Source organism: Wasmannia auropunctata, unplaced genomic scaffold, assembly GCF_000956235.1.
Source record: "Wasmannia auropunctata unplaced genomic scaffold, wasmannia.A_1.0 LD336037.1, whole genome shotgun sequence".
Taxonomy (NCBI): domain Eukaryota; kingdom Metazoa; phylum Arthropoda; class Insecta; order Hymenoptera; family Formicidae; genus Wasmannia; species Wasmannia auropunctata.
This window is the reverse complement of record NW_012026853.1, coordinates 725,120-744,134: the sequence shown is the minus strand read 5'-3', so window position 1 is coordinate 744,134 and position 19,015 is coordinate 725,120. Positions and strand designations below refer to the sequence as shown.

The 19,015-nt window shown below is 35.0% G+C and overlaps 1 protein-coding gene and 1 long non-coding RNA gene across 2 annotated transcripts in view; one reads left to right on the top strand and one right to left on the bottom strand.

The window, feature by feature from the left end:
* LOC105452150 overlaps positions 1–19,015 on the top strand; it is a 184,015-nt gene that overhangs the window by 143,187 nt on the left and 21,813 nt on the right. The window lies entirely within an intron of this gene.
* LOC105452146 (sodium- and chloride-dependent GABA transporter 1-like) lies at positions 5,692–18,465 on the bottom strand. The gene is made up of 11 exons (XM_011693025.1): positions 18,099–18,465; positions 14,516–14,821; positions 13,838–13,972; positions 13,613–13,741; positions 13,182–13,311; positions 11,784–12,155; positions 11,163–11,379; positions 10,374–10,526; positions 10,054–10,257; positions 9,717–9,887; positions 5,692–9,553 (listed from the first exon to the last, which is right to left on the bottom strand). Exons 2-11 carry the CDS (start codon positions 14,814–14,816, stop codon positions 9,416–9,418), a joined length of 1,950 nt encoding a protein of 649 aa, XP_011691327.1. The 5' UTR covers positions 14,817–14,821; positions 18,099–18,465; the 3' UTR covers positions 5,692–9,415.

Below are 19,015 nucleotides of genomic sequence, written 5' to 3'. Positions count from 1 at the left end.
AAGGATTCGTCGATGACGAAAAATGTGTTTAACATTAATCAATCCCAAAAATTATTCAACATATTATGATTTATAAATAAGCGATTAGGATATATATATATATATCTTTAATGCTTCTTTTTTTTTAATGTATCGCTATTTATATACTTTTTTGATGATAATCTCTCCATGATGAAAGGACTTATTACCCTGACGTACCCGTCGCCACTGATTTAACTGGATAAACGAACCGTAACCGGTGCATCGCGCGTTAATTTTGAAAGTGCAACGTATCGAGCGATTTTAATAATTCGTACATGACCGAGTTTTTCCCATATTCTCGAACGACGATCGCGATTCATTGTCTTAAAATGGATAAAAAAGGATTACGATGATTATTTAATTCACTCTATGCACTATTTTTTATATTTATCGTACTATATGCTCGAGGATACATTCGCCTATATACACACAAAGAAATTACCAATGTTCGTCGTTCTACGTCGTACTATTATTTATTTCGTTTAATAATATAAAAATAAAAAAATATTAGTAACATTATTTAACCAATATTAATTTTAAACGTATAACTAAATTTTTGAATTAAAAAAATATTAAATTTGAATTTATTTATTTTTTATGATAAATAAACATTAAAACAGGATATTTACGCGTTGTGTTTTTATAAAAAAAATAAATAATTGTCTTTAAATAAAGAATATATCTTTAAATAAGGAATAGACCATTGAAATAGTCAATTGTTTTACTTGGATTAACGTTACTCAAATGAATAAAAAAGAGGAATATGAAAATATGAAATGTATAGTAATAATTATAAGAAAAATTTATTATATCTTTTAAGTCTTTTAGGTTGTTATTCAATTTAATTTGTTGAACGTTTTCGAGATAAGACTTCAAAAGGTTAGCATGCCGCCATGTCTTTTGTTGATTATTCATTATGATCATATTCAGATAATGATGTGATAGACAGGCTTTAGATGAAAATTTGATTTGCATGTTTTTGACAATGTTAATTAATAAATTATTTTCTGAAAATTAATCCACATCGCGTAAAGTTTAATCAATTCGTAGGATTCACGAAGTAAATTTGAGTATTTTAATTAAAACGAAATTTATTTAAAATTTTTCATACGATTGAACATTTATGCATTTATAATTCTGAGTCATATAAAAGTCACGTGCGTCACGAAATAATGCAGGCTTGTTTAATTAATACGCTTGTACATTTTAACGAAGTTTATACTCGTAATAACTTCGGGCTATTAATGCAATTTTTTGCGAGTTTATTTTTTTTCAGTTAATTGAATGCTCATTTTTATGCATCTTTGTGCGTTGCAATCGACGGGTGCGTGTAATAATAAATCGCGCGCGTAACGTTATCTGCCGGCGATAATAATTAGTCGACAGCAGAAGGAATTTCTCTGCTCCATATCGATCTGGCTGCAATACATTCAGACTGTATGTGGCCAGAATCAAGATAGGTAGGTAGGTTCAATTTGGCTCGAAGATTCCACGCAGCGTAAATACATCACACGTAAGGAAATCTACGCACGGTAGACAGTCGTCATTGACTACAATGAATATATACGGTGTAATTCCGCATATATTTCGTCAAATCGCTAAGCAAACTGCATTTGTTAAAACTATACTATAACATCGTAAAGTGATGTTACGTTCTTTCCACGGTATTTAACCATGATCATTTCCTGACAAAAAGGTCTTATCGTTGTCTATCTCGCGTTAGATGAACGTTAACGAACAGATGGACATAACGAATACATTCGTATCGCCGAAACTGTAACGTTCTTTATTATGGAAAGTTATTTTTCATCGAGTCGGTACCCTGTTAAAATTAGGCGACTCGTTGCAGAATTAAACCTGGATTTATCGAATTCTCTGAAGCTTTGGTTTTAGCAACGAGTTGACGTCAATCATACAATTTTTTAAGTTGAAATTTATTTATAAGAGATGTTTTTATTCTTAGTTAATCTCACTTTCGCAAAATTTGACATTAAAAAATCGCGTTTCCAATATAATTAATATGTCACGCGAAACTTGACAGAAATTCGAAAAACCGATATTATCAATCGATTACAAATAGAATTCGCAAAGCGAGGTATTTTTTCATTCTCATTCTTTACGGAACGTTTTTGCGATTTTCGCATCGTTAAATATTTATCTAACAAATTTCGATATCTGCAATAAATATAATATTTGTTAAATGGCATTTTGAAATGCCAATCTTTTTATGTTCTTGAACGCGATCGTTGCCTCGCTAAAGGAGGCATATCACTGAGGTCCTCGCATTAGGTAGATGTTAATGAATACGTTTGTACCGAGAGAAGTTACAATTATTTTCATCGTAAAAGGTTATTTTTTGTTGGTTTAATTTTTTGTTGATTTAATTCGCAGAAACACTTATCTCAGCACGAATTGACGACGACCATACAATTTCTACAGACATGAAATTAATTAGTTATGAAAGAATATTTCATTCTTCTCAATAAATATTCTTTTATTAATGCTAATATTAGTATGATAATATTAGCTTCTGAAATACGTACTTATGAAGAGACAATAATAAAGTGAATATGAATGTAATAATTATTTCAATTGGAAAAAGATTAAAAAATGAAAGAAAAGATTTTAAAAAGTCGAAATGGAAAAAAGATAGAAAATGGTTATGCTATATCGGTAGTACACTCCTCTCATGCGTACATATTTAATTACATAATTAAAATTAAATACGAATATCTTTTAGATTTTTATTATTAAACAATTACTACTACAAAAATCATGGAATTATTTTGCGAATTTAGGCTAAAGAGATAAAATTTTATCATTTAATTAGCGAATTAGGATTTTTTATTTAATTGTTGAGAATTGTTAAAATATAGCATCTAACAAATGTAGTTTAGAATTCTTGAAATCTTAAAAAAGACACGACTCAAATTGCATAATTTGTTTTTGAATTGTAACGAAATCCGTATAAAAGTCAATTAACTGGAGTATCTTACATTTACGAAGAAAAGAATTAGCACCGTGCACTTTTCTGGGATCACTGCATCTCGCAACAGAATCAGATCAGTCGGATCTAATCAGCACACGAAATACAAGTCGATGGCGAGGAGAATCGAAAGCAGGGTGCAGCTTACTATCCTTTCGCGGTAAATGTAACACGATAGCATATCGTACTGTCTTTTGCCCCGTTTTCCGATAGCTAAACTTAGCGAATCGGTTATAATGGATATAGAGCACGAAAAGCGTTAGCCATTTACCTGTGGCCACACGAAAATAGTGATAAAACGCTATTTTTGCGTCGTAATTATGTTGGGCAAAAATAATTTAATTTGCAAATTTTACGTAATAATACAACTAAAAATATGCCATATGGTCTGCTTTTAAGGCTTTTAAATGGAACAAATTAAATGTCATCGAAATGTACTAAAATATGTATTTTAGCCACTAAAAAGTTATATTAAAATTACAACATTTAATTTATGTACAAATTAAATATATAGTTGGAGACGTGTTATAATTTATTACGTATGCTTTATATATGTATTTCTCTCGCAATTACAACATTTTGATAGGTTAAATTTTGAAGATTAGGTAAGTTATAGTCAAAAATCTCGCGAAGGTATCAATACAATAATTTTTCTTGTTATATAATTTAATTAGATAACCACAATAGTAAAAACTCGTGCGCTCAGATTCGCAGGTATATTGATTTAAAAAAATATATATGATTTTATTTGAAAACAAATGTATTTTTTATTGTATCGGTGCATTGTTCGAAAAAATATAATCATAGAGTGATAGATTAAGTATAATCTAATATTAAACAGTGACAAAGTTTTTTTTCTACCGCGTTTTTTATCTTGACTTAAAAAAAAGAGTTCTAACCCAGTCCAATTAGTTCTAAAATCATCCCGTGTAGATATCAAATTCTTATTCGTTATTGACTTTTATTCAGGTAACATTGATTTAGTCTGTTGAACTGGCTTTGTTTTCCTGATATTTAGAACGTAATAGGATTTTTTAATTAATTTTTTTAAGCAAATAATTTAAACAATTGAAGCAATCTGTATAATTGATATGTGGAAAAAATTAATTTTTTGTTTTATTCTCTCACATTTTATCGCTGAAAAAATAAGCCTAGTTAAGAGAAAAAGTTCTATTTCACTCTCTGATTATCAATCTTGGTTAGTATAAAAAACGACATAAATAATAGAACGTCCCCTATGCACCAACTTCCAGACTCGAATAATTTTTTAGGCAACCCCAGACAAAAGTAGGAGAAAATGAACAGTAGCAATTCATTAGAGAATAAAATTGAGAGATAAAAGACGCACTTTAGCCTCATTTTTTTTATCACTGAAATTTATGCAAATTATAAAATTAAAAACATTCTTACTCTTGTTCTGAGAGACATTTTAACAAAGTTTCCTCCAACGTCGTGCACTCTCTTCGCTCGGGAAACTTAAAACCGTGTATTTACACGTGCCAAACAGCGAAAAAAGGGGGAAGAAAATGAGATGCAGGTGTTCGAGTTTTCCGCGACATTATTTAATCTAACTAAATGCATCCTTTCCGCGGGCGCAGCTCGCACGGTCAAGAGGCGGTTTCGCGCGTGTAAGAAGCTCCTGACGGTGACGCCCATCTACGTAAAAGGGAGCGTTGCCGGCGACCGGGATAATAGGTGGGTCCTATAGAGAGAGAGAGAGGATGCGCGCTAGTACCCCGATAATAGCTCCCGCCGCAAAATAAAAGACCGCGTAACGATCGAGTTTAGTGCGGTAGCAGACGGGTGCGACATGCAGGGCCTCCCGCGCTTCCGCCGCCGCCGCCGCGCCGCCCGCCGCCGTCGTCTTCTTCAGCCGTCGTAAAACACGCCGCGGAACGACGGTGTCGTTTCGCGAAATGAGAAAAAGTCGAGGTTGAAACGCTCGTTGCGAAATACCAAATGGAACCCCACCCTCGCGAGTAGTGGCCGCGAGAGAACGTACGGTTCGCGTTTCTGTCCGTATGACGTAACCGTCCGGGCGCTTAATTACTAATTAAAATACTCTCGTAACTGTTAATTGAAGTGCACTGTCGTCGCGTTACACTCGTGCGTGAAAGGCTCTGAACCGAATATATTTTTCGACAGCTTTTCTTTTCGGTAAAAACGAATTTTCGATCGAATTGGCAAAAGCCACCGGTAATTAATATTTAAGGGTAGGAGACAGTCACTGGAAATTCTATATCTATTTAACGTATAATAATTATTTTAACATCGTGTTGTTAGTGCGACTTGCTAATGACAGTTCGCGAGAGAGGCGAAATATTACAAAAGCATTATGCAATCGTATTCATTATGAATAATCTTTGTTAACCGTTAAAACGTTGCGTTCACGTTCGTTAATCACGAATCATCTATGCAGAATTGTGTGTACGCAATTCTATTGGCATTCAAAATGTAACACCCCAAATGCTGATAGCAGTTAATAGACGCTTCTAATCTGCCTTTATCATTCGTAACTACGCTTGAAATAATTATTAAACAATTGATGTAACGCGTTACGAGAGCAAACATCCACAAATGGTATACAAACAAACGGCACAACGACAATGGTAACAGATATTGGATCACCAGGGTTGGGAAGTCTTATTTACTGCTGTGGGTACAGATACTGGGAACCATCGCGATAATTAGGCGTTAATGTTTATTCAAGTACATATATCGATACAATTTTGCCGGAAACGTATACGTAATGTCACAAATATGTGAAACATTCACAATACGGCAAGCCAGTACACATTCGCAAGTAACGCGTTTTTTTTTTAACCATTTTTTACTGCTCGGAAAGTAAGTCTAAACGAATTTCGGTTTTCGAGTGCGTGTACAATATTATGTCACTCGAATTATACACTTCTAGAAATATCTCTGATTTGCTAAAAAGATATTTAAAAATTCTTACACACCTCACGAAAGATTCTCACTCTCTTGCTTTATCACGTTTCGCCGTGAAACGTAGGAAAATGTGGCTCTCAAGATATGAAGCACGCTGAATCCGTGTCAACGCAGTCGATAAATCTTGCAAATACATTAGCAGAGTTTGGAAAATCCAAAAAATCGAAGATTTCAAAATAAATCCAGAAATAGCAATTTAAACAAAAATATAATAGAAGAATTTAGAAACGTAATTAAGATACCATTTTATATGAGAAAATTCCGTGATATCATATCAAGATATATTCCATGTATGTTGAATATTTATTTCTTCAAATGATACAACAAATTTTATATCTAGACCTAAATAATAATCTCTTTACATTTAGTGAAATTTTATATTCTCGGCAAAATTAAATAGAAATTTGAATGTCGGGCGCACGTGTTTCGCGAACAATTTGAAAGTATTTCGCGGGAAACGTGTGAGTGTAAAATAATCTCTTAATAATTCCTATTATTTATAATAACGAATAATACAAACGAATACAAATATTTTTTTTGCATGCAAGTATTATGAAAAATTAAAGATTTAATCAAAGTTTGGAAATGAAAAAGTTTCCCCCTCGTATTTAATTTCCATTCACAGGAACAATACTGTTTGGGTTCAAGTTTTTTCCTTTTTTTGATTTTCGAACGGTAATATATATTATTATACACTGTATAAAACGTGCATATACAATGTATACGTGTATATAGAAATATAATTTGTGTAACACATTTATAATTTTTTGTACGAATTGTTCTTCTGTAGCGGCCGAACATCGATTCGTAGAGCCATAATTGAATTATCCGTGGGGTCGGAAATCCACTCGGCAATAACGCATATCCAGAAACGTTGCCGTGTAAGTAATTGCGGAAATTTATGCTCGTAGTTCTGTTTCGTCGTGCTTTGTGCGCACGTAACACTGAATACATTTACAGAATACAGTTACACACGGGAAATACGTTATTATGCTATCACGCGCTGAGCAAATGTTTGCGACGTTACACACACACAATCGCAGCCGTTGCTCGCGTAACGGGTGTGAAAGAATTTTTTTTTATTCTTATGTTCGCGTGTCATTGAATAATTTGTCGATTAATAATCAAACGCGGTCGCGGGATTCGCGCCCGGCATGTGTACAACTATTTTCATTCTAATACGATTATCCGTTACAAACAGTTCGCCGTTCAAATCAGTAAAGTACACATCGCAATTGCCAATCTATCAGTCGCTAAAACGAAATTGCAAATTAATAATGCTATATAGATACAACGTTGTTCAACGCAGACCCCAACTGGCTTATAATATCGTTCGGTTCTTAGCTTACTATTGGAAGTACTTCGCGTCGCAACAGTTACGGTACTAAAATAGAAACGAATATCGCGTTAAGCTATCAGCCATTTCTTAGTATTATACAACGTCAACAATTGCAACACTTCGACGAATAGCGTTCGCGCGATTTTATGAGTTACTTTACGGACTAAATAAGATAAAACATTCCCAAATTAATTAGGCCAGTTGAAAAAAGCACTTCCTCCGTTTGCCATTATTGCTTTTTGTATTTCGAGCAAATAAAAAATCTTTCAGACAAAAATGTTTTTACGTTGGAAAAATGAGACATCGATTTTAAGTAGTAGAAAAAAAAAATCATGAACAATGACAATTTTGTTACCAATAATACGGCAAAATGCTTTTATACTGTTGAATTTTTGCAAGAAGATATTTTGATGTTTGAACCGATCAGCAAATTAAAACTCTGGTTGCAACTTTGATTTAAAAAAATTAAGACAACATTCGTGAAATAAAAAAAGTCAATTTTTTCGAATAATTATATATAAATATATATATCTTTCTTAATAAATTTAACTTTTCATTTTATAAAATACTGTTAGAAGTGTCTCAGACACTAAATATTCGATTGTAATTGATCGCAAATGCTAATTGCAAATGCAAAGGTAATTGATTGCAAATGTCTCCTATTTAAATTCGAAGATAACAATTGCTATAAAATTAGAGAAATGCATGACCGGCGTTACATGTTCCGAAAAGAATATTGAGTTTCGTGTAAAAACCTCGGAAATTTTCTTTAATCCTATACGTCGCATCGTAAACACATTATAATGTATGTTTTATAAAGGTCGTAACGTGGAAAAGAAATCAAAAATTTGTGCCGTCGAAGTTGAATGCAGTATAAAACTGCTAAAACTTTGTGATAGAAATCTTCTGTATCCTGCTACGGTCCAGTTGATTATTGCGACTGGTTGGAATTGAAAACGTCTCTTCTCGGTGAACGCACTCGGTCGTCGCGTCTTGATTTTTATATACGAATATTAAACATTATACTTGTACTTCAGATATTGTGAATATATTTGCGTAACTGTGCCAATAACCTTACTCTATATACGCTATGCTCCTATTTTATTTCATGTAGCTTCAGCAAATCCCCTACCGCGCTCACCAGGAAGAGCCTTCAGCTGTGCGAATACTCGCCAGTGCACGACTTTGATTAAACGACCGAAACGTAAATTTCTGTTCGACATTTAAGCAGGCCGTGCTTCAACACGAGAACTTTCTATTTTCCTAAACCAGCCGAATTATCAACCAAACGATCTCTCTTTCTCTCTCCGTTAAAAATTTATATACCTTATCGCGACGTGATCGCGATATAAAAATATACTTCTTTCAAATTGCCCGTAAATAGCTATCTGAATACTAGCGCGGTGTATACTATTATTACTTCTAAGTATTCCTTCCCGTCCTGTTTCCAATACTTATTATACCCCTTTTATCGAGTATCCTATCAGCTTGGTCAACACGAGTCGTCTAATTGCGAATCACGAAATAATTTTCTCTTCGGTTAAAATTCTCTATCTTAAAACATTAACAGCTGGCATAGTTTATATGAATATTAACAAAGAATTTAGATAATCAAATTTCGAACAGGTTTTATAAGACAATATATATGCTTATCTTCTTTTTAAAACACTAATCTTTTTAAAACATTAATTCATTATTAAATTAATATATAATTATTATATAATATATATTATATATAATCTCTTTTAGAGAAAGTCTCTTCGAAAAAGTCGTTTCTTTTAAAAAAATATTAAAATATTAAAATATTATTACAATAATTAAGATTCTACAATTAACCAGCTATTAAGGAATTAAGGAGAATCTTTGACATTCTTACCAGAAATACGTCACTAAAGAAATATATTACTGTCTTATTATTAAACAAATAGTATAATGATTGCTTAACTGAGCATACTATATGAAACTGATTAGTTTGACACGCGTCCATTTTGACACAAATTACTACTGAATGCCCAGTCGTGCTGGACCCACTATATATAGATATACATATTTACCTTACTATAAATATTACTTTTAAGATAAGTGTAACCTAACAAGTTAGAAGTGATTGCTAACGCTAATCATGTTTGACTCAGGAAACTGTTATTCTTCGTAATTAAGCCTGCGCTGCTCTCCGACATGGGTATCACGGCTGACTTTTCGCCTTTCGGTAACTTGGCATGCGATTTTATATTCGGTTGCAGACCCTTCAGAATGTTCTGGAAAAAAAAGAAACACCGCGCATAATGGCGGATTACATCTACAATTCAAATGAAGCCCGCAGCGATGATTATAGCCATTACGCGAGATGTGCGCGATAATGGCGAAGGGTGGGCTCTTTCATATGCATACGATTTGCACGCAAATATGTTCAAATTTTACCTCTTTAAATGATCCTGGCGTAATTACTACGTAATACAGCGCGTATCCCGGTATCCATATCATCGACGAGAGACTCAAGCATACGCCGACTATCTCAGCCCACGTGGGATACTCGTAGCTGCTGCCATATTTCAGTGGTTTATACTGCACAATTTGGAATATAAAGATGAACTGGAAAGTGAGAAGGGGAGGGTTTTTACTCCTTTTGCTCCACTTAATATATTTTACATGTTTTACATATAACGATTTCCGCGAGCTAGTCCGCGATCAATTTTCCCTTTGTAGAAGGGAGTAATCTTGATCTCCGACGTTAATTAGATGCAAATGTAGTACTTACGAGCATGATCACGGGGGCGAGTACAACCCAGCAGATATACCAGAATTTATTCATTCGAATGCCCATCATCTGGTGCACGCAGTCGCAGAACTTCTTCGCCCCGAAGATCCACGATATCGCGATCGTTTGGAAGAAACACACCCACAGAATAGACATTCCGCTCGCGGAGTAGAAGTCCATCAGTTGGAAAATATAAATTCCGCCCTGAAACGTAATTTTAATTTTCTTTTTTTTTTTTCTCGATTAACTGCCACTTGAAATTTTTTAATCGCTTGGTACTTATATATATATCTTATAAAAACGTGTTTTTGAACACTAACGTTTGTGATCATCGGAATTCCCAGAGCGAACATTATCAGGCAGATAGCGATGGTGAACTTGATCCTGTGTGGACGAAGCGTATCCGGCCAGTAGTCGACCATACCGGTTATGAAAGATTCCACTATGCAGAATTCACTGTCGATACCGAGTATCTGGATAAAAACGAAACGATTTATATAATTTAATGTTTAAATAATGAGAGATTAAAAAATTCTAGTTTCTCCATATGCTTGACCATTCCATTGCTCCAAAATCTAAATTTAAATTTCACATAATATGCATCTACATTTTACAATATTACATTATTACATTACATTGTTATTTAATAGTCTATCAGCAAACTGAGAGGGGAAAAACTGTATGAAGTGATTCAAATAATTATTATATTTACAAATTGTGAAATTGTTTATAGGAAATAAAATGTAAACGTCATTACTAAATTTGTTTATGTTGATACAACTTTATGTATAAATTGGTTATAATATCATTTTACACTACAAGAAGTTTATTATTTCAAAATGTAAAATTTAAACTTTTTTGCTGCTAAATAATTTTGAAAAAAAATTTTTTGGAACTTATTTCCTAATTAACTTTTGTATTCATATCGTTTCCTATAGATATTTCACAATTTTTCTTAGCAAAAAAAAAAGCGATGTTAAATGATGATGTATCGAGAGAAACTTCCTACCGAGGGCGACAACGTGTTCAAACCCTTTTTTTTTAGCGATGTACATGAACAAACATAGACGGCGACAGCCGATTCCGTCGTTGGAATAACAATTTCTTACGAGCAGCATAACGAAGAATATAATGGCCCACAACGAAGCACCGGGTAGCTTCAAAACGACCTCGGGATACGTGAGGAAGACGAGACCAGGTCCGCTCTTGACGACCTCGGACACCTGCGTTTGCTGTTCCTGGGCGATGTGACCCAGTATCGAAAACGTTACGCAACCGGCCAGAAGACATGTCAGGGTGTTGACTACGCAAGTGATTATTGCGTCTCTGCAAGACAAAACTCCCTTTTTGAAAGACCCCAGCTGCGACGACACTGCGTTTAGCGCGTCGTGGTTAAAGAGCACCTTAAAGTCATAACTACTATGATTCTTGAATCATAATTTACGAAATAGGACCAACGAAATCTGAAATTGCTAAAGTAGCAATGTACACGTGGACTGTTCGAGCTCCATTTGGAGCTGCGAGTTCAAATTAAGTTCGGTTAGGGAAACGTATACTTTTATCTCTTTTTTTTTCTTATGTTTTTCTTCATATATTGGTGCTTCGATATTCTGACGAAAAACTCATGAAAATTGATTGGATAAGCAAAATCTATTATCAAAGTTTAACGCTGCGGAAACGAGACGTCTTGTGCCGGTGTCCAGCCAGATCCGGTGAAACACGTCGCTTACCTATAACAATTATGATGGAACTTGTTGTACGAGCCCAAAGCGGGCAGGGCACCGGTGCCGATGCTGTAAGCGAAGAAGATCTGGGTAGCGCCGTCTATCCACGGTCCGGGATTGAGCAACTCCTCCCATCGCGGCGTCACGTAGTAAAGCAAACCGTCGTAGGAACCCTCCAACGTCACCGCTCTTCCCAAAAGAATGAAAAGCACCACGTACGGGAACAAGGCTGAAAACCAGATGATCTTACCGCTCTGATGAAGACCGCGGCGGATGATAAAGTAAACGAGCAGCCAGCCGACAATCAGGCAGCCCAGCAGCTCCCACTGGATCTTGCCAATGCTCTCGATGCCGGATGTGATGCCAAGGACTCGTTGTCTGAAAGTTGAAACACCGTTCTGTGCAGTCGATTCGATGTTAATAATTAATGTTCGACGTAATGCCACGATAATCGGTATGAGATATCGCAAACATTACTTTGCAGAAAATGCTTCTAAAAAGAGGGAAAAGTTAAGCATAAATCTCAGATTAAGGGATCAATTATAAGCAGAAGGCGTAATTTGTTTTCATAAAACTTATAAGAATTTATGACTGAGTGCTTCTAACTTTATGCAAAATCTTTACAGATATAAGATATAACTTCTTGCTAGTCGTAAGATTTACGAGAAATTATAGATATTTATGAATAATCGTACATCTTACGATACGCATAGAATTGTAATTCCAGTCATAAATGCTTACAAATTTTACGAAAATAACTTACGTTTCTGCTTAGAATTGAACCATAAATTTAGAACTACGCACATTATATGATTGCAACAAACTACACGTTCGAAAATTGCATTTTCACATCGCGATGATTCTTTATTTTGCTTGACTTGTTTCGTGAAGGATATTTAATCTGATGATAGATTTTTATCGACGTTAGTTCGATAAATTGCAGTCTATGATGCAATAATAATGCGTATAAATGTATTCTGCCGGTATTATTATATACCGTCGACATTATACATTACGTAAACGCATTTATACACGAGGGAATTCTGTGCTATGACCTGATTTAAGAAAATCAATGTCGCATTTCTTACAGTTATATCACAGTAAATCCCCTAATAACTTTCTTACATCACAGCGCTTGTGACTCACAGGCGCTGCCCACAAGGGATATAAATCTGATGCATATACCATACATATATACCTATCCCATTTCATTAAACTCAAAGTTTCCGGGTTGGAAAAGTTTCCTAGTTTGAAGGATTATTAAAAGTAATTGAATGAAACAGGTCGAGCGTTTTTTTTCTCCGTGTTCCATCACATCCATTATATGGTTCTATGCGCACTGTTTTATATGCCTTGTATATTTTTTTGCAGTATTCTTTAATAACGCATTCTTTAATTACTTACTCCCAAAATTCTTCTACCGGTGTGGTATGGTGACAGGTATTATTTTTAAAATTCGAACAGTTTATTTTTCCGTGCATACTCGTGCTTTCTTGGTTCGCATCATAACAATCATACGTGTTCCACCAGTTTCCTGAAAATGAAATAACTTGACTATCTATGCTAATGGATGTTAATATATGTGGATGCATATATTAATATATATTAGATTTATTCAAAGCTTTATGACATCGAATTATGATATTTTATTTTACATAAATATTATCTAAAAATAAAAGAGTAGTAAGTTATAGTTAAGAATCCTTTTATATTAATATTTTTAATCGTTTTTTAAATTGTCTTTCTAGTTTTTAAGTCATACTATTCTACGAGATATACGATACGAGGTGTACGTTTTAAATATTAATTCTTAATAATAGAGATTTGTTATTTACCGCATCCATTCCAAGGTACTCTCGGTATATTCACGATCGTGCTTATGAGGTAGAAAAGAGTCCAAGAAATAATTATGCAGTAATATACGTCGAGGAAGAATACAATGGTCATCGTAGCATATCCCACACCTGAAATCCGACAATACATTACGCAATTACCAAATTTGTTGATATATTTAGGCCAATCTTAATGTCTATAACGATATCGAAAAGTAATCATTATACCTTGTAAAAGAGGGCACAGTTGTCCTACCAGCGACATTCCGCCAGCTCCAAGATATTGTCCAATGGCGACTTCTTGAAAAAATATAGGAATTCCGCAAAACAGCATTGCAATGCCGTAAGTGATCAGGAAAGCGCCTGCGGCAAAATTCCATCATTTGTTAAAGAAAATTATTCATTCCTTTTTTTTCGTTCTCCTTTTTATTCTTATTTTATTTTAAATGAACATAAAAGGAACCTAGTTAGCAGCGAGATAATTAAACTCGAGAAGACCACGGAAATTCAACTTTAGCGCATGCTGTTTCCATCATGCTAAGGATTGCATGACGTCGTAAACCAGAGGGGTAATTATGAATGTGTCGGATGCCACTGAAATCCGACACTGTCTGCATTCTCGACTTATAATGGCAAATTTAAAACTCGTGAGAAGCATCTAAATGAAATAACGGTGCTCTATTAAAACTTTACATTATAAAATGATCGAATAAAATAACAACATATATGTACAAAATTTTCAACTACAAAAATATTCTTTATGTTAACACAGAATAAGCTTTTTATTTCGATAAGAATAAAAAATTTGATAATATAGATACAATGCAATTATGAATTTACACGACGATTGAAAATTTGAACATTTAAGGATCGATCTTTTATATGTTAAATCCAGCAGCGACTTACCGCCGCCATTTTTATAGCATAGATAAGGGAACCGCCAGACATTTCCCAATCCGACGGAGACGCTTATGCAAGAGAATAGGAAGTCCAATTTATTGTCCCAACCGCCGCGTTCGGCATCCTCCTCTCTGTTGCCGATCTCAGTCATTTTACCCTGCGGCGAAGACACCGTCATCTTCGGCACAGCACGAGACGGCTCGCGCTTCTTGTCCGTCGCCACCGATTTGGCCTTGAATTGTATGAAGGTCTGATCGGGGTCGACCTGGTCCTTCTCCTCGCCCCAGTAATACATTTTTTCCGCCATGGAGCCTGAAAGCACGAAAATTGATGCTAAATATCTACGGAGGCGGAAGCGTCAAGCTCATGTCCTTGAGCGTAATTGGAAGGATGAAACGCAAATTTGTTGCGGCCTTCGTGCGATCGATTATCACGAATTTGTCCTATCTCATAACGCAGTTAAGCCATATAATTCCGCTAGAGAGGATACACACGCGATGTCTTGCTACAACTTGACAAAATATGAGAAGAACTTTACTTTAGATTCATTCTTTTAATGTCTCGAAAAATTGAGAATTAAAAGATGGATAAGCAAAAAGTCACGAACATTCATTCTGTGGAAAGTAAAATTTAATCTTCCAAAATCAAATTAATAATTCAAGAACATTTAAATTTCTTTTTATTCCTTTAAATTTCTTCAAAAATTAAGTTTCGTAACACTTGGGTTTCCTTCTATTTCTTTAAACTTCTTTGTGAAGCTTGAAGAGACAAAAACTTTTTCCTCTCCTATTATGAGTTTATAAAATTCTGCAAACTCCTTATTGATGCCCGATTAAATCAATTATAAAGATTTCTTTAGAAATGCAGATTTTGTTCAATGCAAATTAATTTATTTAAGTAGCGGCGATTTAATATTAGAGATTTTCGGAAGAGGCAGCCGTATAAATGTATATTGCCTCAAACATTTCGTACCGACATTTCGCCGTAACCTCTATTACATTTGTAGGAAAAACGATGCCCCTAACGGTAAATTTCTCCCCGCCCACGTTCCGATAAGGTCTGGCACGCAATTGCATGGTACGCAATTACGAGTGTCGTTCGGGGATTGGTTTTCCGATAACTCTGCTCAGTTTCATTTACCTCGCCGATTTTCCAACATGTTTATAGATAGCATACGTGCATATATAGTTATATGTCATAAATCTCGTTGACCTTTTGAACAAATAATGTTAAATGACGCAGCTGCATTCTGCGAATGAATCATAATTAATAACTGCGTGAACGAACAATGCAAATGTGTTAACGTATTCATTGTGTTTTAAACCATTTAAAACATTTTCTAACAAAAGAATATTTTAAAAACTTTCTCGAAAATAACATATATCTCACTTGCATCTGTTTTTTTTTATTAATTTTTTAAATTTAAAACTGAAATGCAGTTTGTGGACATTTTTGTTGTCATTGTGTATATTTTAATACAAAAGAATAATTAAAAAAAAGAATCTGAATCTCTCACAGAAAAAATAAAAAAAACTTCTGCAATATCTCTTTTATATTCTATTACTTGCTTTGTCTATATTCTTCTTCGAATAATTTCAAATCAAATTTTTCCTCGCGAAGAGAAGGTTGTCTTTACAATTCATTTTTCATATTTGACATTAAATATTTTCGTAATTAGTGCTGCAATTTCGCAAAAGTTTACGTAAAATTGACCGAAAGATAAATTTTTGTCTGCATCGCTGAATATTTTTTTAGAATCATTCGCTTCAACATCGGATTAGCCGAATTCAATAAATTAAATTTTTATCTCTCTATACCGATGAGATTAATTTGAAATCAGGCAGAGATAATTATCCGAGTTCAGTTCAGAATCCTGATTCCCTCGACAGCTTTATATATTTTCTGCGAAACTTCGCTTCGATTTTCGGTGACCAGTGCGGGAACCTATGCAACCGGTTCCCTATTCAACGTATCGCGTCTATTCGTGCGTATTGTCGTCGCTACACGCGTGTTTGCAGTATCGCGTCGCGCTCGCTCATTCTCATTCAAGCTCCTCCCCTCCTCCAGCTGAAATCCTCTCCCTTATTTCTTTCACCGTTTGTAGCCCGGCCGATTCGGCACCGGCGATAAAGAGAGAGTTTTGCACGTGCAAAGTAATGTATACACGTTTCTACGTGCGCGTACACGTGTGTATGTGACATGCATATGTTTGCGTTTATATCATGCGCGCGCGCGCGCGCGCCGCGCACCGCTGGTCGTGCGCGCGCTCCACGCGCACGGATGCTGGACGCAAAATCAATATCGAGTTTACATCGCGTCTATGTACACACGTGGACCGTGAACCTCGTCGTGAAATTCGGAGGCGTCCGCAAGCGTCCGAGGCCGACGCTGATACCCAATCGGATTGCGATTGCGTCAGAGAACGTGATTGTACTAGAATCAATCGGGAATACTTTGAATTAGAGGGTGGGAAGGGGAGTCACGTAGAGGAAAATAAAAGCGCGCGCAAGCTGAAAACAAAAAATGGAAAATTTGATAACGAAGCGAAGGATAAACTTCTCGGAGCGACGTGAATCGAGTGTGTATAAGTCTTGTTGCGTAATAATTAGCAATAGGTGAAAAGTGTTGAAATTTTTCTTTCGCTGAAAGAAATATTAATATCGTCGATTCTTTACTGAAACAAATATTAAAATCATCAAATCTTTACTTCTACAATCTATAATATTTCATTTTTATAGCACAAACTAACGGAGTTACGTTCAGCCTTGTTCCGCAAAAATCACGTTATTTAATATTTTTTGACATTTAAGCTTTTTTCAATCGATATTTTTTTAAGCATAAATTGTTAAAGGAGCGGATTAATATAACGTAACATTTTTTCAAAAACGATTATATACATATACGTGTATGGATAAAACACGTTAGAAGATATCTAGCATATTATTAATTAAAAAAGGAATAAGAATGTCAAAAAGTACAATCTAGTTACTCTCTCGTTCAAATACGTTTAAAATATTTGAAAAATTGCGGTTTATAAACTTATTACCGTCCGTATAGTGTAATGCTACGTTCATTCTTGCCATAATTAACGGACCTTACATGGCATGACGATGCAGCTGCTGCATCATGCGCTTGACTGCGCGAGGAAAATACTTAATCGTTAAACGAATCGCGTAGGTCGCGTACGAATATAATCTCGATCATTATACGATACGCGCTTATCGATTACAGATACTCGAATTAGGTTTGTCATTATTAATTACGACGCATTAGCACAGCGTTGATTCTCAAATACGTAAAATCATGCAATTTCTTTCTAATATCAGTTAACGTACTTATATCGTCAATTTACTTATTACAGTTTTTTTACAGTTAGATATAATTTACATCTGACTCGTGATGAGAATAGTTCTTGTCTTTTTAATACATTGTTTTATTTACTCTAAATAGATATTCTAGATAGGGATTTAGATTAGGCAACGAAACGAACGCAAATGTCTTACAATTAGTGTCTCAGTCGTCCGTATACGTCTTAACGATAAAAATTTTACTTTAGCATTCAGATTTTTTCAAATCTCGGTCGTCTTACCAAAGGATGTACACAGAATTCCGATGTAGCAGCCGTGACCGTCGAGTTTTCGTGTCTGGTGACAGGCGTAAAATTCAATATTGCGTAATAATCACATCGTACAAGGAAGTAGACGTTAGTTACGCCGCGTAGGACCGTTCACGCCCGACTCCACTTCGGAGGAGCGAATCCTCTTCCTGAATTCCTTCCCGGAGGTGGTCCTTCCCGGCCGGAAATCGATCCCAGGATAACGCACGTGTGTACACTTGTCAACGGTGATGTTTTTCGGAAAAGCGCACTTTCAGCGTGAACGAGGTTTATTTGATGTATGTCGTCGCGTTGGTCACGAATATCTGCGACCTACCCCACAAGGGTCGTGGTTACAGAATAATGCTCCGGTTCAAGATGGGGAATGTTACCCCTTTTGGACGCATGCGCATTTCTGTGCATCCCTTCCCTCAGCCGGCAGTGCAAAGTGACGGAGTCCTGGGGTCTGGCGGAGGCGGCAGGACCTTTTACTCGATAAATAATCAAAGGGTCCGCAGACGGTGGCTCGAACGCCGTGCTTTATTTAAAAAAAAAAAACTCTTTAAAATACTAACAAGATCTCTGTCGTTTACCTTTTTTTTTCTAGATGGCTTAGCTATTCTTTTCGCAATGTTTTCTCACAGTATTTTCTTTTGACTTTCTACAAAATTAATCATACAATTAATAAAATGTTGCTACTTACTTGAGTAAATAATCATGGAAATAGAATAAAATTGTGTAAAATTTTAATATTTGCAAATGTTGCAAAATATAAAAGGATAATAAGATATAAAGCAATTTTATTCATACTAGGCAAACATAATAGTGAATATAGTAATATTTTTTTATTAAAAGTTTCAACGTTATTAATCAAATAAAAACACTTATATCGCACTTTGATAATTGTTTCA